This window comes from Martes martes (assembly GCF_963455335.1).
Source record: "Martes martes genome assembly, chromosome: 12".
NCBI classification, from domain to species: Eukaryota; Metazoa; Chordata; class Mammalia; order Carnivora; family Mustelidae; genus Martes; species Martes martes.
Genome location: NC_137900.1, coordinates 27,574,347 through 27,601,915, shown reverse-complemented (window position 1 = coordinate 27,601,915; position 27,569 = coordinate 27,574,347). Strand labels below are relative to the sequence as shown.

Here is a 27,569-nt window from a genome sequence, read left to right as displayed (position 1 = left end):
GAAAAGCATTTAGAGTATCCTTTTACAGGGTACAAATGATTCCCAGCACCCCCCCCCCGAATCACACTATAAAATCTGAGGGTCTGTATCTTAACTCAGTGAGAGGATTTCTACAGGGATTAATGCTGCCTTCTACCTTCCAAATACGAATACAAGGACTGATGAGTGAAGGATAGAGTTGGCACAAGTCAGGCTTTTCTTTTTTTTTTTTTTTTTTTTTTTTTTAAAGATTTTATTTATTTATTTGACAGATCACAAGTAGGCAGAGAGGCAGGCAGAGAGAGGAAGGGAAGCAGGCTCCCTGCCGAGCAGAGAGCCCGATGCGGGGCTCGATCCCAGGATCTTGGGATCATGACCTGAGCCGAAGGCAGAGGTTTTAACCCACTGAGCCACCCAGGCGCCCCAAGTCAGGCTTTTCTTATCGAATATCAGATATCGCTGTGAGCTTTTAGTAAAGGCATTATCAAAATTAATACACAGTTATATCTAAGAAGAGTCAGAGTACAGATATTCTAGACCAGTGGTTCTCAAATTGTGATCTCTGTATCAGCAGCAATGTCACCAGAACTAGTTAGAAATGCAAATGACTGGGTCCTATCCCAGATCTACTGAATGAGGATCTCAAAGGACCAAGCCTTAGTCCCCATAAGCACTGTAAAGTTTAAGAATCAGTGTTTTCTACTATTCATTTTTAAGCACCCACATGTTTTAGGAATGCTTATATTCATGAACAGTAACAACAAGAAGCTTATCTTGTGAAAATGCTGGAGCCCAATCTATAATTTTGAAATTGAAAAGCAGTTAAAACTAACATGAAAATAGACCACAAGGGTATTTATAGGCAAAAACTAAAATTTCTTTCATTAAAAAAAGAAATGAATTGCTCAAATATGCAGATACATTTCTAATGGAGTGTTTATGTGGTTATCATTCATTTGCCAAATTAAGAGCCCAATTCTTTGTGCCAAAAAGCATATAAAAATTTTATTTTGAGGAATCAAGGGCACAAAAGCTTCCCATTAGCTGCCTCAAACCTCAGAGAAAGAATCTGAGCGTGTTCCCCTACAAAATGTCTGGTCTGAATACTGTGTCCACTGAGTTAGTAACAAAACGTATCCCAAATAGCTATTTCAACACCTGTTGGTAAGAGTTGTTACCTACATAAATATTGGAGAGTATACCGAATAATATTATCCTCATATTACTTTAGTTCATGTTCAAATTCAAGTTTCACAGCCAAAGGAGTTATATGTTAGGAGCTCTAGCAGCCATGATAACAAAACCATGTGTCAGTGTGGAAGAGAATTACTTTCCTTCCCTTATAGCAGTGATTCCAAGGAATATACAGTATCTTAATCTACTATGTTAAATAATTCAAATATGAGTTAAAAGATGAACCATGTTGGGGTGCCTGGGTGGCTCAGTGGGTTAAAGCCTCTGCGCCTTCAGCTCGGGTCATGATCCCAGGGTCCTGGGATCGAGCCCCACATTGGACTCACTGCTCCACGGGGAGCCTGCTTTCTCCTCTCTCTCTGCCTGCCTCTATGCCTGCTTGTGATCTCTGTCTGTCAAATAAATAAATAAAATCTTAAAAAAAAAAAAAAAAAGATGAACCAAGTTAAGATCTTATACACTAAACTTAGCTGTTTGTCATGAGCAACACTGGTTATTATTTTAATAAATTACCACCATCCTTGGCCAGACTAAGAAAAAGATCCACTGGCTCTGAATTTATTTTTTTTTTCCTGTGGCAGCTTTCCCATGCCTACAGTATTTCCAAGCATCCTCTTACTAGGTTTCTCATCCTCAAATGAAAGTGAAGAACTATTGGCTGAGGATGGTGATCCCTTATCAGCTCTTTCCAAGCTCCTGAGATATATCCCCAGGGTAGCAGCTTGCAACAGTTACGCTCCCAATGATAATCTTAGCCACAGTTTCTTCTCAGAGGAAAGATCTGGTTCAGATTTTGAACTTTAATTCAGTTAAGTACATTCTACAGCTAGCACCCAGCATCACTAAAGTCAGGACTAAATGTATGTTAATTTTTCTCTCTAGAAATAAATGAAAGCTCTTCAATTAATCCATTTACTTTGGAGCCACTTTTATTAACTTTTAAATAAATACTCAATAGCTGGGAAAAAATGTATTTGTATGCTGTTATAGCACTTACAGATAGATGTTCAAGATGATCTGGCTCTAATTTTTAGTAGTTATTTTCCAACTATCCCACAACTAAAGTTAAAATACATTAAATGAAAAAGTACCCTGAAATTATCTTCTGTTCTACAGATGCTCTCTCAGATCTTATCTACTCTACCCACCGCCAATTTTAACTCATGCTGTTCTCTTACCAATATATGTAGTAGTACTCGTGCATGCTGTAGAGCTCCAATTCAAAGCCACTCAGAAGATACTGGATCATAATTCGAAGGTTATGATAAAGGACCCAGGTACCTAAACAGGCCAGATGTTGCCTTTGGGGTTCCTGTTTCAACAGCATAGTGTGAAGGGCTGCATCAACCTTCTCTGCCTATCAGAATAAAATGTTGTAACATTGACTTTCTTTTCAAGGTAATGAGAGAATTAAAACAAACAAACAAACAAACCAAACCAGCTAAAATAGCATTTAAGCAGAAAATGTAAAACTTATCACATAAAGAACTTGCACTTTCAAAACATTTTTGGTTAGATTTAAACTTCTTATTTTACAGTGGATAACGTTTGTGTAAATACTCCTTAAACTAAAAAGACACTTTATAAGACAAAAATACAAAATATTGACTTCAGGACTTAAGTTATGTTACCAATTAATATTGCTACTTACAGGTTAAAAATTTTATTAGAATGTGAACCTGTTGTAAAACCATAGTTCTACATATATTTTATAATTTATTCTGATTATCCAAGAAATAATTTAAGATGTTTCTCAGTTTGGATTATTTTCTCTTTTTGTAAACTCTTTCTTTGATACATGAAACTCTTACACTGAAGTTAAAAATAAAATCATCACATTGAAAAATTAAACAGTCAAAATATCATCCCAAAGAATTATTTTTTAAAAATCTGATCAAGGTACCTGAATATCTTAATTCTGGAAGGGAGGACAACTTGTGGGCTCTTACCTCATCCTGCAAGGTAGCAAATTCCTCAAGAATATGACCAAGCTTATCTCTCTGTCGAGCCCTATTATGTCCGTGGATCTGAATAAGACTACAGAAGGGCTGTAAGACATATACAGTTTTTTAACTGTCAACATAAAACTACTTGGCACTAAAGAAAATTAACATTCCAAATTTTCAAAATGGAGTTTAAGGGGGGAAAAATACTGTGGATTTAATAATCAGGACTGTGCATATTTCTGATATAGGCATATTTCTTACAGGCATTTCTTTTTAAGGAAACTCAATATGAGAATTTATCAACAGCCAGAAGAAAGTAGCTGTTAATGAAACTTGTTTTCATATGGCAAAAATATCTTATTTTGATCTTTAGATTTTAAGAGAATAATTTCTTTTCTGCTTATTTCCCGCTATAAGCCAACGTTCAAGGGTGACATTTCTGTGCTGCTTTAAACACACCAGAACAATTATAAGGCTCGAATAAGGGCTAATACAGTTGAACCCTGAATAACACAAATGTTAGGGGCACTTATACCCCATACAGTCAAAAATCCATGTATAACCTTTGACTCTCCAAAAACTTAACTACTAATAGCCTGCTGTTGACTGGAAGCCTTACTGAGAACATATACACAGTCAGTTAACTCCTATTTTGTGTATGTATTATATACTGTATTCTTTCAATAAAGTAAGCTAGAAAAAAGAAAATGTTATTAAGAAAATCCTAAGAAAAACAAAATGCATTTATAGTACTGTTACTATATCGAAGAAAATCTGTGTATGAGTGGACTTGTATGGTTCAAATCCGTGCTGTTCAAGGGTCAGTTGTTCTCTAGAAACTTCTATTCCTATTCTACATAATAAAATATTATAATACTTCACTAATCAGACAGTACACATGAATGGTAGGATGCTCTGATTTAAGAAACATAAATTAAAAGGCATAATTTTAAATTTGTACAGTTTGACAGATATTATCTCACTTGATCAACAACTAGCCTCTAAGAAGCATAGGGGCAATATTAACACCTCACTTTTTAAAGACTGGGAAGTGTATAGAAAAGTAAAGTGACCTGTATGATAATGATAAAATATTAATGATAAAAATGAAATCTGGCCTTTTAGTTCTTTCACCATCCCATGCTGTCTTCTTATATGTATGTATATACATATTTTAGTAACTGGAATTAGGCACCCAAAACTGACTGCTTCAGTTCTCCAAGAGAAATGTTTATATAATTAAATAAAAATGATTTATGATTAATTTAATCCACTACAAGATTTGTATTTTTTTCTAATTCCCTGAGATTTGAAAAAAACTTGTGATCTCGTCTACATCAATAATTTTAATTTTACTATAATCCTGTTCATTAAAGTACTATAAAGAGAAGGTATCTGGGACTTTTATAAACATTCCTTGTTTAATAAGTAGTTTTTGTGCCCATTTACAAAAAATGTGTACAACTTATACTGTGGTCCCTGGGGGTTATAGTGAAGACATCAAAAGTGCCGCAGTATCTAACAACCTGCTGGGAAGACTTCAGGTTAGAGAGCTATCTACTTGAGTGTAAGAGGAGACAGAAATTTTTTATTTATTCAATGAAAATGAGTAAGAAATGTCAGATAAAAAAATAACACAAATTAATGCTACTGAAGGAATTACACCCCACAATTTTTAAAGTATCCATCATAATGGTCCAAAATTGTAGCTCTTACCCGAACACAGTGAGTAACAAAGGAGTCAATACAGTCCTTAGCCTGGTGATTATTATACAGGCAGCACCTGTAAAATAATACTCATTAAAATCAAACTATTTGGCCTACAAAAAGCAGCAGTGATTACTATAGGTGATACCAACAAAGAAGGTGGGGAAAAAGAGAAAATGGAATCAAATACATTACTAAATTAAAAACTAGCATTAGAAAAAAAATAAAAACTAGCATTTGATTAGGAAATATTTCACTATCACTGTGTTATTCACATAAATGTACACTGTTTTCAACTCTTTCAGCTCTATCTTCGGACAGAGTTGAATCCAACAAGATGAAATTAACAAGAGAAGAAAAATTCCAAAGTGCCACTTTTTTATAACCCTACTGCAATGCTATTTATTTTTCTACAACTGACATTCTCCTGGGACTGTGCTCATAATAGTAATTACAAAGAAAATACCATACAGAATCCTAATTTTTTAAAGATGTATCCACATTTCCAACCACTGGCCAAAATCATCACCTATAAATTTCTGGTACCTGAACTTCTCTCCTCATGCAGTGGTCTCCTTGTGGTGCTCCTTATCTCAGTTAATAGCATCACTTCTTGACTAAAGCCCGCCTGAGCACAGTCTGGGAGGATCTGCTACCTGCCTAGCCCTAGAGGAAATACAGGGGCTGAAGAGATGGGAAGATTGTTTTTTTCCATCCCTGAGGTGGGAGGTCAGTAGTCCTTTGCACCTAAGAAGATGGGGAAAAGCAAAGACTCTCCTGGTGCATGGACAGGAGCAGACAACGTACTATTCCTCAGTGTTTGCCGTAACTGTATAATCTGACCAGAGCATCAGAGATAAACAGAGCCATAATCATGCAATGGAAAATGACAGTACAACGCAGCAGCCAAGTGAAAAGAAAAAGCAGAATGCCTGGAACAGGTGGTGGCAAGAGAAAAGGTGATTAAGATAAAGCTCTTAAAAAAAGATTTTCTGGGGGCGCCTGGGTGGCTCAGTGGGTTAAAGCCTCTGCCTTCGGCTCAGGTCATGATCTCAGGGTCCTGGGATTGAGCCCCGCATCGGGCTTTCTGCTCAGCAGGGAGCCTGCTTCCTCTTCTCTCTGCCTGCCTCTCTGCCTACTTGTGATCTCTGTCAAATAAATAAATAAAATCTTAAAAAAAAAAAGATTTTCTGGATCCAAAAATTAGGATTTTCAAATTTAAAAATTCAATAGAAGAAAGACACTCACTAAAACCTTGAAGGTCAAGAGGAAGAACTTTCTCACATCATGGCAAAAATAACAAAAGAGAGAAATATACATAAATATAAATAAAAGAGATAAATATGGAGAATGTGGAGAAGAGATCTAGAGGACTTAGTATATAAGGAGCTCTAAAAAAAAAAACAGATGAAGGTGAAGGAAGAATTACATAAAAAGTAATAAAGGATAATTACTGATTGGAAGACCTCAGGCTTTAATGACTGAGTTCCTGACAGGATTAGCTGAAAATGACAGATGTACATTCTGGTAAATCCCTTAAACTCAAAAAAGAAAAAGAAAAAAAGAAAAGAAACTTTACAATCTTCCAGAAGAAAGTGTCAAATCATTTGTGAAGGGAAAAAAAAGAATCTGATAAGGATCATGTTTATTTTTTTTTCAGGATCACCTTTCTTATCTGTAACACTGGAATTTAAGACAGTGGAATAACAGGGGAGCCTGAGTGGCTCAGTCAGCTAAGGGTCCCACTCTTGGTTTTGGCTCAGGTCATGATCTCAGGGTTGTGGGATCAAGCCCCACATCAGGCTCCATGCTCAGTTAGACGTCTGCTTGAAATTCTTTCCCTCTTCTTTGCCCATCCCCATGTTCTCCTTCTCTCCCTCTCTAAAATAAAATAAAATCTTTTTAAAAATGAGTGGAATAACATTTACAGATTATCATGCAATGAACTTTGTTATATATACAGTCAATTTTTGGTACTCATGCTAGTTCTGTTCTTTACAGTTGTGGTGGACACTGAATGACAACACAGAAACACTGCAGCTAGGGTAAAATACAGGGTTAGGTTCCTGCCAGCCTCTGGTGACACCATTTTCATCAACTGATCACTATAGAACTTGAAAGATGCCTTATGTAATGTACATTGCTGAATCATTAGCAAAGTCAGGCCTGAGTGAAGCTTATCTAACACACATACTCTCTCTGGAAGGCATACTACAGCCTTCTTGTGCTAAGGAATACTAGACAGCACATAATTACACATGGAGGCCATTTGAAACTATGAAATCACCAAAAAAGGGACAGAAATGTGAAGAAATGGCATCTAATAGAGCTGTTACAGAGTTGCCTTGTTCAACACTGGATGACTCAGATTTTTTTGCTGTTCTGCACATGTTGGCAAATTCAGCAAGAGTGGAGCAAATACCCACTGAGGGTTACAAATATATTTTAGCAAGTAAGCAAGATTTGCAAATATGGAATCCTCAGACAATGTAGGTTGAACTGTAATTAAATGGCTAATAATAAAAGTGCTAAAGGAAGACTGTTAAACAGAAAAGGAAAAAAGGCAAATTAGACTTAGACAATATTTCACATACATCAAATTGTCAGAAACTCTTAACTCTGATAATGACGAAGTCCAAACAAAGTATGGGAAAACTAGAATTCATATATACTGTTTTCTGGCATACAAATTGGTTTAATTATTTCAGAAAGCAATTCAGCAAAACTAGCAAAGTTGAAGATGTACACACTCTATGATCAGCAATTAATTTCAGTTTTTGTTTTTTGAAAGATTTTATTTATTTATTTGAGAGAGAGACAGCGAGAGAGAGAGAGAGAGAGAGAGAGAGCGCACAGAGAGAGCGAGCGAGAGTGCACAAGCAGGGAGAGGGAGAAGCAGGCTCTCCGCTGAGCAGGGAGTCAGATATGGGGCTCAATCCCAGGACCCTGAGATCACAACCTGAGCCAAAATCAAGAGTTAGGCACACAATCAACTGAGCCATCCAGGTGCCCCCAGCTCTGTTTTCAACATCAATAAATTAGAAACAACTTAAATCCAATTGTAGAGAAACAACAAAACAAATTCAATATGTTCAAAGGGTGGATTTTAATGAGTAAAGTAAGTCTGCATGGATCAAACTGGATGATTTCAAAACCCTAATGTTGAATGAAAAAAATCATGTTGCAAAAGGATGTATACAGTGTGGTATTTACGTGAAGTCTTAAAATAGATAAAATAAATGGATGTATCATTTCCAGATACACATATTTGGGTGAAGTGTACAAGCATTCATAAGAGTGAGACACAAACTGTAGTGCAGTAGTCACCTCTATAACCAGAGTGGGAGGAAGGGATGGGGTGAGGGAGGATTTGAAATTGCAGGGAGTAGTTTGCAAAATGTGGCCCAGGTTCCCCTGGTGGGGATGGTTACCTGGGGATGCTTTCCAGGGGATACAAGGTTGAAACTATTCTCACAATATTAAGATGTTATTTTCTTTTTGTACTCATTCTCTCATAAGTGTACAGCGGTTGTTTCCAGAATACGTGGCACGCAATATTACAACAGACTGAAAGCAGAAGGTCAAAATAATTCAGCTATCTTCTATTAAGAGAGACAGAAAAGAGGTTTGCAAAGATGTAAAACTGTCACTTTCCTCATTAATTTTTCTTAAAAACAGTTATTTTCCATAAAGATGTTATTCATATTAATGTAATAGGTTTCTTATTTTTAAAAAAAATACCTTTAAAGTATTCCTTTAATTTCTAAAACAGTAGGTAGCAATATATATGACCTACATAAACAAAAGCTATTTTGGTCTTTACTATTACTTTTAAATGTAAAGGTGTTTCAATACAAAAATGGTTGAGAATTGCTCATTTAGAGGTTATCTCTAATAACTTAATTCATTAAAATTAGCTGCTCCTTGATACTTAAACTCAGCCCTACTCTGGGACCTTACAGATGTTGCTGACTGTCAGGAAGCCCCACCCCTGATTCTGCATGGCTCACTCCCTCAGTTCACTCTCATGTACCACCTGCAACAGGTCTTCCACAACTATCATGCCTAAGACATCCATCAATCCCTTTATCTTTCTACAAAGCACTTACCATGACCTCACATTATATATTTGTCTACCGTTCAGTCTTTCCCACCAGACTATAAGCTCCCTGTTAGGAGATATGTTTTTCTTTCCGCTAGAACCCAACAAGGTTCCTGGCAATACCAGGTACCAACTTACTGTATTTATTACAAAAGGGAACTGATAAAATTTATTAATTCATATAAATATACATTAAGTATTTATCAAGTTTTATCAATCCTCCAAAAGGGAAATTTATAATAACCAAGTAAAAATGTTGCTTAAAATGGATGGCAGTATAGGTAGTTGTCAGTTTATACATCTGAATCTTTAATATATTTAATTATAAATTTTAAAATAACTTTTGTCTCCATTTGCAGATGACATATTATATGTAGAAACACCTTAAGATTCTATCAAAAAAACTGTTAGAACTAATAATGTTAGTAAAGTTGCAGGGTACAGAAATCAATATATGAAAATCTGTTGTATTTCTATACATAATAATAAACTATCAGAGAAATTAAGAAAACAACACCATTTATAACAGCACCAAAAAGAATAAAATACTCAGGAATAAATTTAACCAAGGAGGTGAAAGATGTATACATTAAAAACTGTAAGATATTGATTAAAGAAACTGAAGACAGAAATAAATGGAAAGATATTCTGTGCTTCTTGGTTGGAAGAATATTGTTAAAATGTCCATATTACCCAAAGTGATTTCTAGAGTCAATGCAATCATCATTGAAATTCAAATAGCATGTTTCACAGACACAGAGAAAACAATCCTAAAATTTATATGAAACCACAAAACACCCTGAATACCCAAAGAATAAAAAAGCGAGAGGTATCACAATTCCTGATTTCGAACTATACTAAAAAAGCTACAGTAATCAAAACAGAATGATACTGGCATAAAAACAGACACACAGATCAATAAAACAGAACAGAGAGCCAAGGGGGAAAAAAGCAATTGTATATGGTCAATTAATTTTTGACAAACAAGTCAAGAATACACAATGGGGAAAAGACAGTCTCTTCGATAAATAATACTGGGAATTCTGGAGAGCCACACGTAAAAGTAAACACTGGATCCTTATTTTACACCATGCACAAAAACTGACTCAAATGGATTAAAGAGCATAAAAATACTTTTCTATGTAAGACCTGAAACTGTGTATTAGAAGAAAGCACAGGGGATAAGCTCCTTCACATTGATGCTGGTAACAATTTTTTGGTTTTGCACCAAAAGCAAAGGCAACAAAAGCAAAAATAAACAGTGGGATTACATCAGAGGGAAAAGCTCCTGTTCAGCAAACAATCAACAAAACAAAAAGGCAACCTACAGAACAGGTGATAATATTTTCAAACCAAATATCCAATAAAGGGTTAACCAGGGAAAGAGCCAAGATAATCCTGAAAAAGAATGCCACTAGACATGTCTTTTTTTTTTTAATTTTTCTTTTTTTATTTTTAAAGCAACTTCATTACCTTCTTATTCCTTTCCTTCCCCTGCTGAGTCAGTTACCACGTCCTATTAATTCTACCTCTGAAATGTTCTTCCAATCTGTCCTCTCCTTTATATTCTCAGAGTTTAATCCTTCATCATTTCTCGCTTGTAGTACCGAATTAGCCTACCTCACCACTTTGCCCCATTATCACTACCAGTTTGTTTCCCCTGAAAAAATACATACTATACTACGCCAATTCCCTCCTTAAAACCTGGGCACTTCCTCACTGACCCTAAAATAAAGACCATATTTTACCAAACCATTCACAACTCTCAAGTCTAACCCCAAACTATCTTAATTATCCAACTCCCATTTGCTTATTTATTCACTCATTCAACAAAGATTCATGTGCTGACTATTCATACTATAGACACCGTTCTAGCACCTGTGATACATTAATGAACAAAGAGCCAAAACCACCTGCCCTGACCTTGTGGAGTTTATATTCTAATGGGAGTGGGAGGGAGGAGACAGGGAAATAAGAAATAAACATAGTAGAAAAAAAAACATAAAAAATAAAGAAATAAACATAGTGAAGAACTGTATGGTACGTATAGACTTCTTCACCTAGCGAGTAAGTAAATGATATAGTATGTAAGGAGAGTCGTTATAGGAGAGAGAAAGGCAGTGATGGGCTGAGGCAGCATGGAGGATGCACTTTTTAAATAGTCTAATCAAAGCAGTCCTTACTGAGGTGAATTTCAACAGACTTGAAGATGGTGAGGGAGTCAGTCCTGGGCATTTCTGTAAAACGCCCTCCACCCCAGACTCTGTGTAAAGGCTGCAGGGTGAGAGCCAACCTATATGTTTCCAGAATAACAAGGAGGGCAAAGTGGCTGAAGCAAAGGAGATGAGGAGAGAGGGGTAAGAGATGATGAAGCTGGAGAAGCATCAGAACAGGAGTCTAGACGAGAGTATATGGGACCTCCCAGGCTCAATCATAAGGACTTTGGCTTTTATTGTGACTGAAACAGGGAATATAACCAACACTGAATGCCTGGGAATTTACCTCCTCCCAGAGACAGTCCTTAACTGATTGCTGTGTGGGTAAGTTCTCAGGCTCCCTTTGTTTTGTCCCTGACAAGGACAACTCTGAGCTGCAACCCATACTGTCTCCACAGTTCCCCAAAAGGACCCAATCAGAGTTTCTTTCCATGAAGTATACCTCTGTGTGGTTTTCTTCCTTTTTATGTCCCACTTGCCCACAACCCTGCCGGTTTTTCCTTGGAATACTTTCTAAGGTGATATGAACTGTCTCAGGATTTGCTTTTGGGAATCCCAAGTTAAGAGAAGAAAAAGTTTTATGTGAGATGTGGCAAGATTTATTCAACAAATTGAATGCTGAACCACTAACTGTTCTTAAAATATATAATTCATATGCCCATGTCTTCAGACATGCTGGGTTTTTTTGCTGAGGAATAACAGCACATTTCTTCCCTCTCCTTTGGAAAAGCTCTCTTCATTTTCCAAAATGCCAACACAAGGAATGATTTCTTGTTGCATGAAATCTCTTCCAGCTACTTATGGCAACATGTTTCTGGTAGAGCCACTGCTCTAATGTTAATTTATGGATCAATTATTTGTATTTTCTATGTTTATCTAGCCTCAGATCACTGAGAAGAGACCTTATCTTGTTTTTTTATAATTATTCCCAAAGTGCTTCCCTGACACAGTGCTTTGCACACAGTAAGAATCAATGCAACTTACTGAATTTGGTAATTCTTTGTAAGGTTTTCTTCTCTTATGGGGCCTAATGTCAACCTCACAAAAACCTCAGTTTAAATCTAAATAATATGCAGCAGAAATCAAGTAATTTTAATTTGATCAAGTTTTTTGGGTCTTTTTTACATGAAGATTTGATTACAATAGTTTTTATGCCTTGGCTATAAAGAAGCACAGAGAATTGGGGCTTTTAAGAAATACATTCACTATAAAAAGTCTTAGGGTACTTACTTTGGGGAGAGCACCGGAGGACTGACAAAAGACCGGAGTGCATCCTTCACCATGTCTTGCATGAGATGGGTTCCAAAGACCTTTTTGTTATCCACCAAGAAAGTGGTCTTAAAACAAATGTTATATATTAGTAATGCTATCAAATTTTAATACATTGTACATATAATTGTCATTACTATGACATGAACACATTTCTTATAAATACTGCAGATTAAAGAAGAGATTAAAGTATAAAAACCTCGTGGAAATCAATCAATCAATAAATCACTATTTCAACAATGGGTATTACTTATTAATCCCTATTAAGATGTATTCTGATGAAAGAAAATTAAAAAATGTGCAAGAACATGTATTTCCCATGTCCAGGATAGTGACAGTAAACTAGTCAAAGTGAACTGACCAGTCTGAGTATGTCAAATAAGCTAATATGTAAGAAAGAGGGCTTCATATAATATGAAACAGCAAATGATTATCAATATTAGTTGATAATCTGTCTCTAATGAAAGTTTTGGAATACATACACACTTTCTGAAACTGGAAAAATAGATTTCATGATTAAAGAATACATTATTTAATAATAATTTGCATTTACGTTTCTCCCCTTAATGACTTCAGTGTATTTTATTATTTGCTATACTATCCCTTCCTTGATTTCCTAACACATGTGGGTTGTTTCCAGTTTTGGGTGATCGTGAACAAAACAGCTATAAACATTTGCAGACAAGATTCCAGGAGAACACAGGATTTCACTTTTCGTAGGCAAATATTAAGCAGGAGTGGGATTTGTATATTGAATTTTGTAAGAATCTGACAAATTGTTTTATAAAGTGGCTACAGCACTTCACATTCCTGTCAGTAAATGTATCCTGACCTGGACTTGGTATTGTAGGTTTTCTTTGTTTTTTTTTAAGAAGGTATTATAAAAGGTGGAGAGTGGTATTTCACTGTGGTTTTAATTTGCATATCCCTAACACCAATTATGTTCAGTATGTTTTCATACTTTAGTGTTTAAAATTGTTGCTCATTTTAAAAACTGAGCAGTAGTCTGTTCTTACTATTGTGTTTATAAAGTTCTTCGTATGATACAAGTCCTGTGCCACACATGGATTTGCACATGGTTTCTCCATTCTGTAGAATCTCTTTTCATTTTTGTAACGTCTTCACAGAAATAAAGTTCTAAATTGGTCATTTTTTATGAATTGTTTCTGATGCCATACCTAAGAATTCCATCTTCTAAAGTCACAAAGATTTTCTCCTATCCTTTCTTTTAAGTTTTATAGTTTTACCTTTTAGATTTATGATGCATTCTGAGTCAGATTTTTTGCATATGTCTGTCCAATTCTTGTACGACTCCACTGATTTGCTTTTGTATTTTGTCAAAAATAACTGACCATATTAATAACTGATCAGTTGACCACATATATGACCATGTAGTATATAGTTCTATATACTTATAAAAAGGACTATAAAATACTATGTAACAGTATACAGTACTATATTAAAAAAGGCCTAATTAAAGAATAGGACTTTTCTAGACTCTCCTCTGGTTCCACTGATCCATTTTGCCAATACCATACCTGTCCTGCAGTCAGATAGCTCCCCAAGTCTGCTTTTCTGCACAACTGTTCTGGCTATTCTAATTCTTTTGTCTTTCCATATAAATTTCAGAATCAGCTTGCTGACAATGCTCTGAATCTGTAGGTAAATTCTGGGGAGAACTAACATCTTAGAAATATTAATTCTTCTAATCCACAAAAAAGGTGTATTTCTCCATTCATTTAGGTCTTTGATTTCTTTCACCAGTACTTTGTAGTTTTTCAGCATATAGGTCATATAAACAGGCGTTAGATTTATATCTAAGTATTTCATTTTTTGCATTATTACAAATAGTACTGTTTTTAAATTTTTTACTTCCCATTGCTCACTGCAAATATATAGAAATACAATTGCTGTTGGGTGTTGACCTCATACCCTTTGTTCTTCTTAAACTCACCCATCTGGTCTAGGAACTTCTTTGTAGATTCCCTGACATTCTATATAGAAAGTAATGTTTTCTGTTAAAACATATCTTTTCCCTTTTCAACTATGCCTTTTATTTCTTTTTCCTGCCTTTTCACTGGTTAAAATTTCCAGTACAGCTCTCCCTCAACTTATGATGATTGGCTTATGTCACAATAAGCCCACTGTAAGTTGAAAATACTCTTACGTTGCAATGCATTTCATACATCTAGGATACTGAACATCATAGCTTAGCCTAGCCTACTTAAACATGCTCAGAACATTAGCCTACTATGGGACAAAATCATCTAACACAAAGCTTATTTGATAATAAAGTGCTTAATATCTCTTGTAATTTATTAAATGCTATACTAAAAGTGAAAAACAGAAGGGTTAAATCAGTTGTTTGCCCTTATGATCCTGTGGCTGAGTGGGAGCTATGGCTCACCGGTCATGCCTAGCATCACGAGAGAGTATTACACTGCATACTGAAAAGATCAAAATGCAAAATAATAAAGTATGGTTTCTACTGAATGCACATCCCTTTTACACTATCATAAAGTTTATAAATCTTAAGTCAAACCCTCTTAAATTGTGGACCATCTGTACTATGTTGAAAAACAGTGGAGTGAGAGAGCAGATATCCTTGTTTTACTCCCAATCTTAGGAGGAAAGGATTTAATCTTCCATCATGAAGTATGATGTTAGCTGCAGGTATTTTTGTACATTCCCTTTAACGGGTTAAGGAAGTTCTTTTCTGTTCCTAGTTTTGCTGAGAGTTTTTATCATGACTGGAGGTTGAATTATGTCAAATGCTTTTCCTGAATCTACTGAGACTTTAGATTGTATGGTGGATTACACTGATTTTTTCAATGCTGAAACAGGATTTCATTTTTGGAAAAAAAACAACTTGATCATGATGTATTATCTTTTTTTATATAATGTTGATGATATGATAATACTTTAAGGTTGTTCTGTCTATGCTCATAATATGTCTATAATTTTCCATGCTTTTAATGTCTTTGGTTTTGCTTCTGAGATATTGCTGGCTTTATACCATAAGTATCATTGGCTCTTCTATTTTCTGGAAAAGACTGTACAGAATTAACCTGGAATTTTCTTTTTGGAAAGTTTTTAAATTATGAATTCAATTTCTTTAACAGATACAGGATCATTCAAGTTATCTCTTTTGTTGTGAGTTTTGGTAATGTCCTTCAAGATACTGATGCATTTCATCTACGTTTTTGAATTTATGGACATGAGTTCTTTATATTATTTCCCGTATAACATTTTATAGACCCTTTTGGGATCTGTAGTAACATTTTTTCATTCCTGATACTATTCATCTGTATCTTCTCTTTTTCTTTTGTCTGGTTAGAGGTTCTTCGATGTTATTGATCTTTTTTTTTAAGGCTCAGTTAATTTTTTGAAAGTATTATTTAAGTAATCTCTACACCCAACGTGGGGCTCAAACTCACAACCCTGAGATCAAGAGTCACACAATCTTCCAACTGAGCCAGTCAGGCACCCCTTCATTGATCTTTTCAAAAGAATGAAGTTTTGGGTTACATCAATTTTCTTCACTGTTACTGTTTCTTATTTTAATGATTTCTGCTTTTATCTTTACTATTTCCTTTCTTCTGCTTGCTTTGAGTAAAATCTGCTTTTTTTTAAAAAGTAGAACCTTAGATTATTCAGACCTTTCTTTTAAAAAAATTTTAACTGAAGTATAGTTAACATACAGTATTATATTAGTTTCAGGTGTACAACACAATGATTCAACAATTCCATACACTGTGAAACGCTCACCGTGGTTAAGTGTAGTCACCAAAGTTACTACAATATTATTGCCTATATTCCACATGCCGTACTTTCACTCCTGTGACTTATTTTATAACTAAAAGTTTGTACCTCTTAATCCCCTTCACCTATTTCACTCTCCACCCCCACCTCCAATCCCTCTGGCAACCACTTTCTTCTTTTTCTCATATAAAGATTTAATCTTATAAATTTTCCTCTGAGCACTGTTTCAATTATATCCCACAGATTCTGTAGGTTGTATTTTCCATTTCATTCAGTTAAAAATATTTTCTAATTATTCTCAAGACTTCCTCTTGGCTCCCAAGTTTTGTTTAGAAGTGTGTTAATTTCCAAATATTTGGAAAATTTCCAAATATCTTTGTTACTGATTACTAGTTTAATTCCAAAATATTTAGAGAGCATACTTTGTATGATTTCAATTGTTTTTACATTATTAAGGTTTGTTTTACAGCCCAGGATATGATCTTAATGAATGTCTAATATTCCAATACTTCTAACACAAAAATATAACACTAACTGTTGATATCCTTTAAAAGCATCTACGTTTGTTCTAGCAATCAATAAAGCAATGTCAACATATATAAAATTTGATGTTTAAAGAAGTACTGCAATACTAAATAGAACTTACTTGCAATAGAGATCTTGAAAGAACACAAGGTGATTGTTCACTAAATTCACAGAAAAAATCCTGATACACAGAGAAAAAATAATGTCATTAACAGATTAAATAAAAGCTGGAAATGTTTGTATATAGCATGTAATTTTTACCAGAACCTTCCGCAAATTATATACTACCAGAGTTACACTTGATCTTAGCCAAAAGGCCGAGAAGCGATATATATACTACCAGAGTTAAAAAATGACAGAGAGCTAAGGATCATGTCTATTGGAAATGTCTTAATTGTATCAATGGGACAATGGATGATTTTGGAGACTTTTTTTTAACTGAGCAGTAGAATTGTGTGGATACAAATGAATTTGCACACCATGAAAATTAACAGCATTAATAATAATCTGCTAACTAACGGCAGAGGTTTACTTCCTACTTCACAAAAATAAATACCAAGTAACCAGGCCAACTGGATTTATATAACTGACTTCTTGATTCTTTCGACATCCAAAAGATATGCTTAGAAAAAATACATATGGGTTTATACATAGATAAAAGAAAAAAGGTAAGAAAATACACTACAATGTTAGCTTCTGTATATTATAGGATAGTAGCTATTTATCATTTTCCTATTTTTTGTGTGTTTTCCAGACTCGTGATCAATTTAAATGAGTGTTCTGCCAAAACCTACCAAGTTTCTCTAGTCAATTCACTTTTTTCACAATTAACTTTTATACCTTCCTCACACTTCTCAAAGTAAATATTCTCTACTATAGATGTCCTCCCATTTAACATTACAAAGAAAACTAAGTCATTTATCAACAGGAAATCCCTCCACTTCAGCCTCTAAACTTTATCAAACTGAACCCGCATTTGTACTCGGATCCTTTCCTTGCCCACTTTAACAATGAAAGCCCTCCATTTGTACTACGGACTCCATTCCCTCCTGTCTTTTCAGGAACATTACACAATGTCAAGAATCCATCCTTGTCTGTCCTAATATTTAACTTCTTCCTCTCTTCCAGATCCTCCCCATTTATATTTAAGCAGTCAATTTTCCCCCATCTTTAAAAAAAATTGTCACATGCTCCACAGTTCTCTCTCAACCACTGCCTTCTCAGCTAAACTTTCTGAAAGAGCTGACTTAACCGTCTCTACTTACTCAATGGCCCCTCCTCATCCACACACACACTAGCCTGGTTTTTCACTCTAGTCACCACTGTCCTCTGACACCAAATCCAGTTGACATTTGTCTTGGACCTAATTCACTTCTTTCATCTGACCTCTCAGTATCTGACAGGACTTCCTTCTGGTAAAATAAAACCTTTTAAATGACTTTCACAAGTTTCTTCCTTTGTGGCCACTTGTGGCAATAGGTTCAAAGTGTAGTTCCAGACTATATTCTTTTCTCAAGCCATAAACTTTTTCCCTCACAATCTTCACCATACCAATACTTCAATTACTACCTGTGATAGTTCCAAAATTATACATCTAGCATTGACTTCTAAACTCTATCCACAGAGTCAATATCTATTCAATATCTCTGCATAAATATCTTAAAGGCACCTCAAATTCAGCTTCATTAAGAGCGTAAGCTGACTAAAGGTCTTTGGGAATTTCTGCATTTTGGTGAACAGCAGAGTGTGTATCAAGATCTGCAAGTCAGAAACCCAGAGACCTTCTTGAGAGTTCTGTCATGCCCCATATTTAATTCAACACCAATGCTATCAATTTTAGTCCATGCACAGCTCTAACTCTGACAACCCACATCATCTCCCTACCAACCTTCTAACTGAAGTTACCATCCTTTCTCCCTTGGACTGTAATGATGGTTTCTTAATTTATCTCCCTGTGTTTACTCTGGTCCCTTCCTCTGTGTTTTCTCTACAATGCGGCACGGCACACATGGCTGCAAACTGTTAATTCAGATACTTAACTACCCTACCCGTATTGATCTTGTATAAAACTTGAATGTGAAAATGCAGAAATATGCAGAGCATAAATTATAAAGAATCATAAGTGACATTTTGGTATTTGCTATTCCAATCTTTGTTAAACTGATTTTACCTGTCTCTGATGATAACTTCTGTGTATGACAATGTATAAAATGGATAATCTATTTTGAAAGATAACTTAACATTCACAAACATTTCCCTATGTCAATATTTTCCTATAACACGCTTTTTTTAAATGGTCAGTTAGCCACTGTGTATTACATCATTAGTTTTTGATGCAGTGTTCAATGATTCATTAGTTGTGTATAACACCCAGTGCTCACCACAACATGTGCTCTCCTTAATACCCATTATATGGTTATACCATCCCCCCCACTTCTGAAACCCTCAGTTTCCCGGGGGTCCATAGTCTCTCATTGGTTCATCTCCCTCTATGATTTCTCCCCTTTCAGATTTCCCTCCCTTCCCCTATGGTCATGCTATTTAATGTCAGTATAGCATCTATTCTACACATACTATAGGATGGGTAGTATCACCAGTGAGTATTTAAACTGTTCCTAGTTTTTCAAGATTACAAATGATGATGAGCCAAATACCTCTTCAGTTCATCTTTGCATGTATCTTAGATGATTTTATTAGGCTAAATCTCTAGAAGGGGAGTTACTAGGTCAGATGTACACATTTTTAAGACTTTTGAGAGCAATAGCCACACAACTATAGGAGAGCAACTACTGCCCTCCACCAACATTAAATACAAATTTTTGTATTCTTCCAATCAAGTTGTTATAAAGCACATTTCCTCAATTACTAGTAAAGGTATGCATTTTTCATATTTACTTCTTTTTCAGCATGTGTGCTCATGTCCATTCACAATTTTCCAGAGATGATTTGTCTTGTATGTAGTAAGCACACCTTATAATCTGGTACTTTATCCTAATAGGAACAGGTTTCTTATGCAGATCCACCAGATATTTGGTCTCCTCTTTTCTCTAACTTTAATCTTCTCAATTCTTGGCCTTAGCCACACTCCCCTACTACCACCACCGACTCTTGTCCCAAGTGTTCCAGGTATCCAGACTCTTCTCTTTCTATGCCCTCTTCACAGCCAGTGCTGGCAGTCCAGGCCTGGCTCCCCCAGCTCCTCACTACTATGGTATATCATTCAGCATTCACCTTCCTGACAAGGCAATCCACAACCCTCTGCCAGAGTATCAAATTCCAACTGTTGCACTATTTTGTCTTTCTCCAATTCACACTGATCGCCTTCTAAAATCTTACATTTAATCTGAACACAAATATTCATGTAACAATTAAGAATCAGAAAAGCAGATGCAGCAGAAGAAAAAAAGTCTCTATTCTAATTCCAGATATGCCACTAACCAATCATTTAATTTGGTTACAAGCCCTCTAAACCTTACTTTGTTTAGCTATACAATGAACTTCAAATTGCAAAATTATGTCTATGAACCCTTCTACCTTTAAGATTCTATGATCCTTAAGATAGAATAAGGACAAAACTACTAAAAAGAAAGCAAACAGAAAGGAGGTAACAAACACACAACCAGTGAAAGTTTCACTAAGGAATGAAGACTTAAGCTGGGCGTTAATGACAAAGAATTAGAAGGGAAAATAAAGTTATTACAAGAAAGAGCATAAACAAAAGCCAAATCTTTGTTGACCATCAACTATACCCCAGAGGCTGCTGCTCAGATTCTAGGAATGTAAGCAAGATAATTCATCACCTCAAGGAATCCAGGTACAGAAGCAACCTGGAACCAACAAGGAAGACCTCACAGAGAAAATGACATGGAAAAAAAAAAAAGGAAAAGAAAATGACATGGGCTGGGAATTATGTACTCTATACAGAGTTACATATAATAGTGTACTTATGTCTAAATAATGACAGTATTATTTTTCATATTTTCTACCTTCCTAACCTTATGTAAACATTGCTTTTCTACATTTTAACCCATAGAGAAGATTAATCCAAAATATGTAAAAATGTACATACTCTTTGACCCAGCAACTTCATGAAGGTTTAGGAATTTATCTTAAGGGAGAAGGAAGCAGATGATATGAAGGTTCCTACAGACATGCTCATTTTAGTAAAACACTGAAATGACCGAAATATAATTCAATATGAATGGACTGGAAAAAACTGTGATATATGCTTATAATGCAATACCATGTAGCTATTTAAATAATGTAGAAAAATGTGTATTTGTTGACATGAAAAGAAAGATGTTCATGATACAGAGATTAGTGACAAAAGCAGGCTACAAATACCATGATCTAATCTTTTGTATAAAAACATACCTGTATGTATTTATGCATACTCATATCTATGTGTACATGCACACACACATTTACATATAAGAAGTTTTGAAGACAGAATCCAGGGTTTAAACCCTCATTCTTAAAACTTGGGTGAATTATCTAAACTTTAGTTTCTTAATCTCCAAAATGGATAGTATATAATCCTTATAAATCAAACAGAAACAAATACACACACACTAACACACACACACACGCACACTACACACACACCCCTTAATTCTCCAGCTATCAAGGAAAATAAGTAAGCAATTTTATTTACCCTTGGGACAGTCAGCCTCTAAAAAGTGATAAACTATTCTGTTGTTCAATCAAAACCATATTCCAGAACAGACATTTGTACTTACCAGGATACAATGTAAATTTGTTAAATTGACCACCTCACAAACAGTTTTTATTCTATCTATTAATCTTGCAAAATAGTTGACCATTTCTTCCCTTTTAATTATTTTTGCATATCGAGGGAAGGTAGGCGGAAGTAGCCTCTGGTTAACAAGGGGCTCAAAACCCATCATAATTGGATGATCTAAAAAGGAAAAAAGTTAAAATTTTCAATGTTTTGCTGAATCTTAAACCTCAAATACTAGTAAATATAAAAAGAGAAAGGTCAATTTCAAAAAGCACCTCCAAATTCGTCACAATATTCTCTAAACAAATTTTATAATTTACAAACATCTCTATATATTTTTGAAGGAGATAAGCAGATTTAATAACCCAAAAAATAGTACTTCCTACTACATGGAACTGGAAGTAGTGACAGAAAGGGGTTGCTACCTCCCAATTACCCATTAGCCAAGAATGGGATAAAACAGGGTTAATATATTCCCTTAAAAAAAAAAAAAAAAGGAACACAATGCTGTATTCACCATGAGATTGTGTGGGGGGTGAAGGTAAAATGGGAACACAAATTGAAGGTGTCTTCCCTTCAATTACTGAACAGTAGCATCAACTCAAATTTAGTTACCTAATAATGCAAAACAGAGAACAGTGCCCGCCCAACACCGCTCCCCCCCCACCCCGCCTCGAGTCTGGAATACACTTCATACTGACATTAATTATAGAAATTCAGAGTGCTTTAAAATCTAAATAACCTTTTACAAGAGACCTAAGAGTGACTTCCTCTTTCCCATTCTCTGCCCACTGTGACCTCACTTTTCACACTAGTGCAAGGCCCCAACTAAGTTTCTCTCAACCTGAAATCTAAAATGAGGAAGTATAAGAAATAAGAAGTGATTAAGAATTTGGGAATCAGATTCTCTTGCTATACTACAAACAGGCTATAAATCAAGAATAAATAGAACAGCTTCGGATGTTAATGAAAGATAAAATTAAGCTAAGTATGGGAGGCTAGGACCCTCTGCGGCTTGTCTGTTAGGCGTCCGACTCTTGATTTCAGGTCAGGTCATGGTCTTAGGGTTGTGAGAATGAGCCCTGCTTCGGGCTCCACACTGGGCATGGGGCCTGCTTAAGATCCTCTCCCTGTGCCCCTCCCGAACCCCCCCAAATTAAGCAGGTGTCATTATTAAGAATTAAAAGACTGATATTTAATCATATTATAATAATGCTCCTATGACATAAGTAATTATTCCTGAAGATCAAGCAAATAAAGATGTCTCCTAAGGTTCCTGGCCTTCTTCCTCTTCTCTGTACTTAAGTGCTCCCTGGTTGAAGTTATTTATTCGTATAAAAACTCCAATTTAACTAATGTTTTCCACACTAAAATCATTAGCCCACCATCTTCCTTCTGAGCTCCAAACCGGATTTCTAACTGCATAATGGACATTTCTACCTTGGTACCCCATATCATCTCAAAAGGAACATATCCAAAAACTGCCATTATCTTGCCCCAAACACTGCTTCTTCTGATATTCCCTTTCTCAGTAAAATGATCCACTGCCTTTACAATTGCTTACGCCAGAAACCTTCTTGTCTACTGTAATCAATCTAAGTATTCCACATCCTAACATCCACTGACTGTCCCCTTCCCCTTCACTCTTACTGCCACTGCAAAAGCCTAACTCATTTCCCTACACTGAATACTCCCTCACTAATTAATCCTGTACACTGCCACCTCAATTGTTTTATCTAAATGACAACCTCGATTTCACTTCCTTAATCGAAAAATTCTGTCGGCTCTCTATTACATAGAGTACAAAGTCTCTGGTAGGGCACCAGAAGGTACTTTAAATTTCCTGCCACTCTTGCAGAAAAAAAAAAAAAAAAATCTGTATTCCAATGGAAAACTATACACTAGCAGGTTGACTCAAGGCGGCTATTTGACAAACCTACAAATAGTAGGTAACTGATAGAAGACATGCAAATTCTGTCCTGGCAGAGATTCACCTGACTTCCTCCCAACTCTACAGAAGAGTTTTGCCTCCATTTATTTCAACATTCCAATGCTCCATATACATTTTAAATTTTTTTCAAGATTTTATTTATTTGAGGGGCGCATGGGTGGTTCAGTGGGTTAAAGCCTCTGCCTTCAGCTCGGGTCATGATCTCAGGGTCCTGGGATCAAGCCCCGCATCAGGCTCTCTGCTCAGCCAGGAGCCTGCTTCCCCACCCCCTCTCTGGCTGCCTCTCTGTCTACTTGTGACCATTGTCTGTCAAATAAATAAAACCTTAAAAAAAAAAAGATTTTATTTGACAGAGAGAGAATGCACAAGCGAGGGGGAGGGGCAGAGCAAGCAGCGGGCTCCCCAGTGACCAGAGAGCCCAGTGCAGAGCTCAATCCCAGGACCCTGGGATCATGATCTGAGCCAAAGGCAGACACTCAACTAAGTCACCCAGGTACCCCTAAATCTGAATGTTTTAAAACTTCTTATGTCTAGTTATTTCACTAAATGAGTTTAACAAAATCCTTAACACATGTTCATTTTTACATCCATATGAGGAGTCACAGTTTTTACTTCTTTCTGAAAATCATCTTTTAACATGCTCTCTTCTCTAAGCACCATAAGCTATAAGCAAGCACAGACTTAAAAAAATATCATGTTCTTTTATGCCTCTTTATACTTATACACAGACTATTCTTTCTGCCTATAAAGTCTACCTCTTATTCTTAGCCTGAGACCTGCTATAGCTTGGGTTCCCTCTCACGCTTGGCCCTCCCCCAGGTACTGTGTATATTCACTGCTAAACTGTCCATGTGGGATTACGTCATTTTTCCCTCAGGTGTCCCAAACACCTCAATGCCTGGCTCATTAAAAGCACTGGATGGATGTTTTGTGAATGACATATTCAAAATAAAATGAAAGATTGTTACCAGTATAATAAAACAGTTTGAATTTCTGATTTATAACATTGCATTTAAGGTAAATGTAGTAGAGAGGACACTTTACCATAACAACATGAATACATTTTGGGCTTTAATGATAAATGCACAGAACCTAACTACTTAAATAGTACATTATCCTTATTTTCCCTGAAAGCATTCTAATTTTCATTTAAAAGTATTATCCAGAAATATTCTTTTATTCATAATACACATATTTTAAGGCTTTAAACCACAAGTAGGAGATACGGCCACTCATGAAAATCTGTATTACCATGAAAAGAAGTAAATATTAATGGGAAATGCATATCAAATACAATATATTCTACATTATATTTTTTAAAAGATTTTATTTATTCATTTGAGAGAGAGAGAGCTCGTGAGTGCACAAGCACTGGAAAAGGCAGAGGGAGAGGGAGAAGCAGACTCCCCACTGAGCTGGGGGCTCAATCCCAGGACCCAAAGATCACAAACTGAGCCTAAGGCAGATGCTTAACCATCTGAGCCACCCACGGGCCCCATCTACATTACATTTTTATACAAATTTAAAAATGCAACACAAAAGGTTAAGCCTCTGACTGGATTTCAACTCTGGTCATGAACTCAGCATGGAATCCACTCGAGATTCTCTCTCCTTCTGCCTCCACCCCTCCCCCGGCTCTCACAGGCTCTCTGTGAAATAAATGAATAAATCTTTTTAAAAAGTGCAACATAAAAAAGTATTACCTTCTGAAACTAATTCAGCTGTCCTGCAGACCACAGGGGCTTATAGCAGCATCCCTGTCCTCTACCCACTAGATGCCAGCAGCATCCCCTTAATTGTGAAAACCAAAAATGGGTCCAGACATTGCCAAATGTCCCTGGGAGTCCCCAGCTGAGAAACACTGGCCTAGACAAATATAATAAGCAACTCTAATTCAGTGTAGATAACCTCAGGATGTACCAAGAGCATCTAAACTATGGAAAAATTAGATGAAAGACAGACAAGAAGTGAAATCTAAGGAAAGACTCAAATGATAAGAAGTTAGTAACATATTGGTCAGGAAAAAGTATTCCAGGCATATCAATGGCCTAGAGAATAGAGAATATGATTCCTTTTCTTTCATAAAGAGCTCCAATTTTCCAAATCATAATTTCTCCAAACTCAGGAAGTAAAAATATATGCATATAAATAGAATGGGGACAAAGTCCCTATGCATAAAGTTAGAAGGTATCTGTATGCTTCTCTCCATTCCCCAGATATACTTAAATCGAAACCCGCCCCCCCAAGCATTTCTCTGAACCTAATCCTTGTTAATGGTTAAAGTTATTCCTAGTAACTATTTTTAAGTCTCAGCTGTTGCTGAATCTCATACATAAGAACTCTGTAACCGTTCTGTACAAGACATCATAACCCTTCTGAGCAGAGATGAGGGAAGAGCTGAGATAAGAGAGATTAAAGAAGTTGCTCAGAATAGAAAGTAATTGAGCACGAGAGGGGCTAAAAGCAAGGCAGGAGTCTGCATCGGTTTCATGGGAACATAAAGTATGAAACCTTATAAGAAGTTTTACCACACCCAAATCCCTCTGGGAATAAACTGCTCTAATGATTTTTTTCCCCTATACTTCTTGTATCTTCTCTACCACACAATTTACTAGACTGTCTGCTGTTAAAATAACCTGAAGAGCCCTTACAAAATGAGTCTGAAAAGTCGAGAATTCATGTTACTTTCTACCCAGTGTGGGCTGTGCTTAATTGAGTTTTCCTGAATTGGACACACAGCTCAAACAAGATTAACTTCTAGACTTTCTTCCCATGTTCCAAGTCTGTAGAGGTATTATCTTGGTTTTCCAGTTAAAATACTTCAAATATACTTCTTAGTACAAGAATGCCAAATAAGAGGATTTCTCCCTCCCACTAGCATTCTTTTAAAAATAAAACAACTGGGGTGCCTGGGTGACTCAGTCGATTAAGAGTCTGCCCTCAGCTCAGGTCATGATCCCAGAGTCCTGGGATGGAGTACCACATTGGGCTCCCTGCTCAGTGGGGAGTCTGCTTCTCCTTCTGCCCTTCACCCTGCTTGTGCTCTCTCTCAAATAAAATCTTTTTAAAAAACACATAAAAATAAATATAAATGATAATTACTATTCTCTAAAACATTTTATGCAGCACACAGGTTTAGAGTGTTTTGGTTACTAAATTTCTTGTTAGACAACTGGTTTTTTTTTTTTTTTTAAGATTTTATTTATTTATTTGACAGACAGAGATCACAAGTAGGCAGAGAGGCAGGCAGAGAGAGAGGAGGAAGCAGGCTCCCGTTGAGCAGAGAGCCCGATGCGGGACTCAATCCCAGGATCCTCGGATCATGACCTGAGCCAAAAGCAGAGGCTTTAACCCACTGAGCCACCCAGGTTCCCACAACTGGTTTATTTTTAACATTATTTATATTTAACATTATTAACAACAGAAAAGTCCTACAAAATAGTACAAGGCTCTTGGATATAAGATTTACAGTAACAATGTACTTCGATTTAACTTAGCAAACTAAGTTATTAAAATTGATTAGATGCCAAAATTAAAGATCCAAAAATCTATGTCAAGAGACAGAGAGGACATATTATTTTCAGACAACATCTCTCCCCAAGGTTACATAGGCAATTTACAGTTATATTTATTGAAATAACAACTTTTGGATGCTCTGAAGTTAGAAGGAATTCTGGAAACCAACGCAGAAGCTGCTAAGGATTTGTTTAGTGATTCCACACTTCTTGGCTACATTATTTCCTTTTATAAAATGTTTAATAGGGGCGCCTGGGTGTCTGTTAAGTGGCTGCCTTCGGCTCAGGTCATGGTCTCATGGTCCTGGGATGGAGCCCCAAGTTGGGCTCCCTGCTCAGCAGGGAGTCTGTTTCCCCTCTCCCTCTGCCTGCTGCTCCCCCTACTTGTGCTCTCTATCAAATAAATAAATGAAATCTTTAAAAAAGTAAAATAAAATAAAAATGTTTAACATTATGCTATGTGAAATAAGACAGAGAAAAAAGGCATAGCCCGATTCAGAGGCAAAAAGTACATCATTGGTTACTGGGGACTAAGGGGAAATCGGGAAGGAGTTATTGTTTAATCAGAATGGAGTTTCAATTTGGGAAAATGAAAAGTTCTGGAGATGAATAATACTGATAGTTACAGAATAATGTGAATGTACTTGATGCCACTGAACTAC

The 27,569-nt window shown here is 36.0% G+C and overlaps 1 protein-coding gene across 2 annotated transcripts in view; it reads right to left on the bottom strand.

The window, feature by feature from the left end:
* The window catches only part of NAA35 (N-alpha-acetyltransferase 35, NatC auxiliary subunit), a 96,989-nt gene that overhangs the window by 9,137 nt on the left and 60,283 nt on the right, over positions 1 to 27,569 (bottom strand). For both annotated transcript variants that reach the window (XM_080819944.1, XM_080819943.1), the window contains exons 12-17: positions 21,440 to 21,618; positions 16,822 to 16,881; positions 12,375 to 12,481; positions 4,836 to 4,902; positions 3,123 to 3,221; positions 2,352 to 2,530 (exon numbers count right to left, since the gene is read on the bottom strand). In XM_080819944.1, the coding sequence (XP_080676070.1) occupies positions 2,352 to 2,530; positions 3,123 to 3,221; positions 4,836 to 4,902; positions 12,375 to 12,481; positions 16,822 to 16,881; positions 21,440 to 21,618 (691 nt within the window). The remainder of the gene's footprint in view (positions 1 to 2,351; positions 2,531 to 3,122; positions 3,222 to 4,835; positions 4,903 to 12,374; positions 12,482 to 16,821; positions 16,882 to 21,439; positions 21,619 to 27,569) is intronic.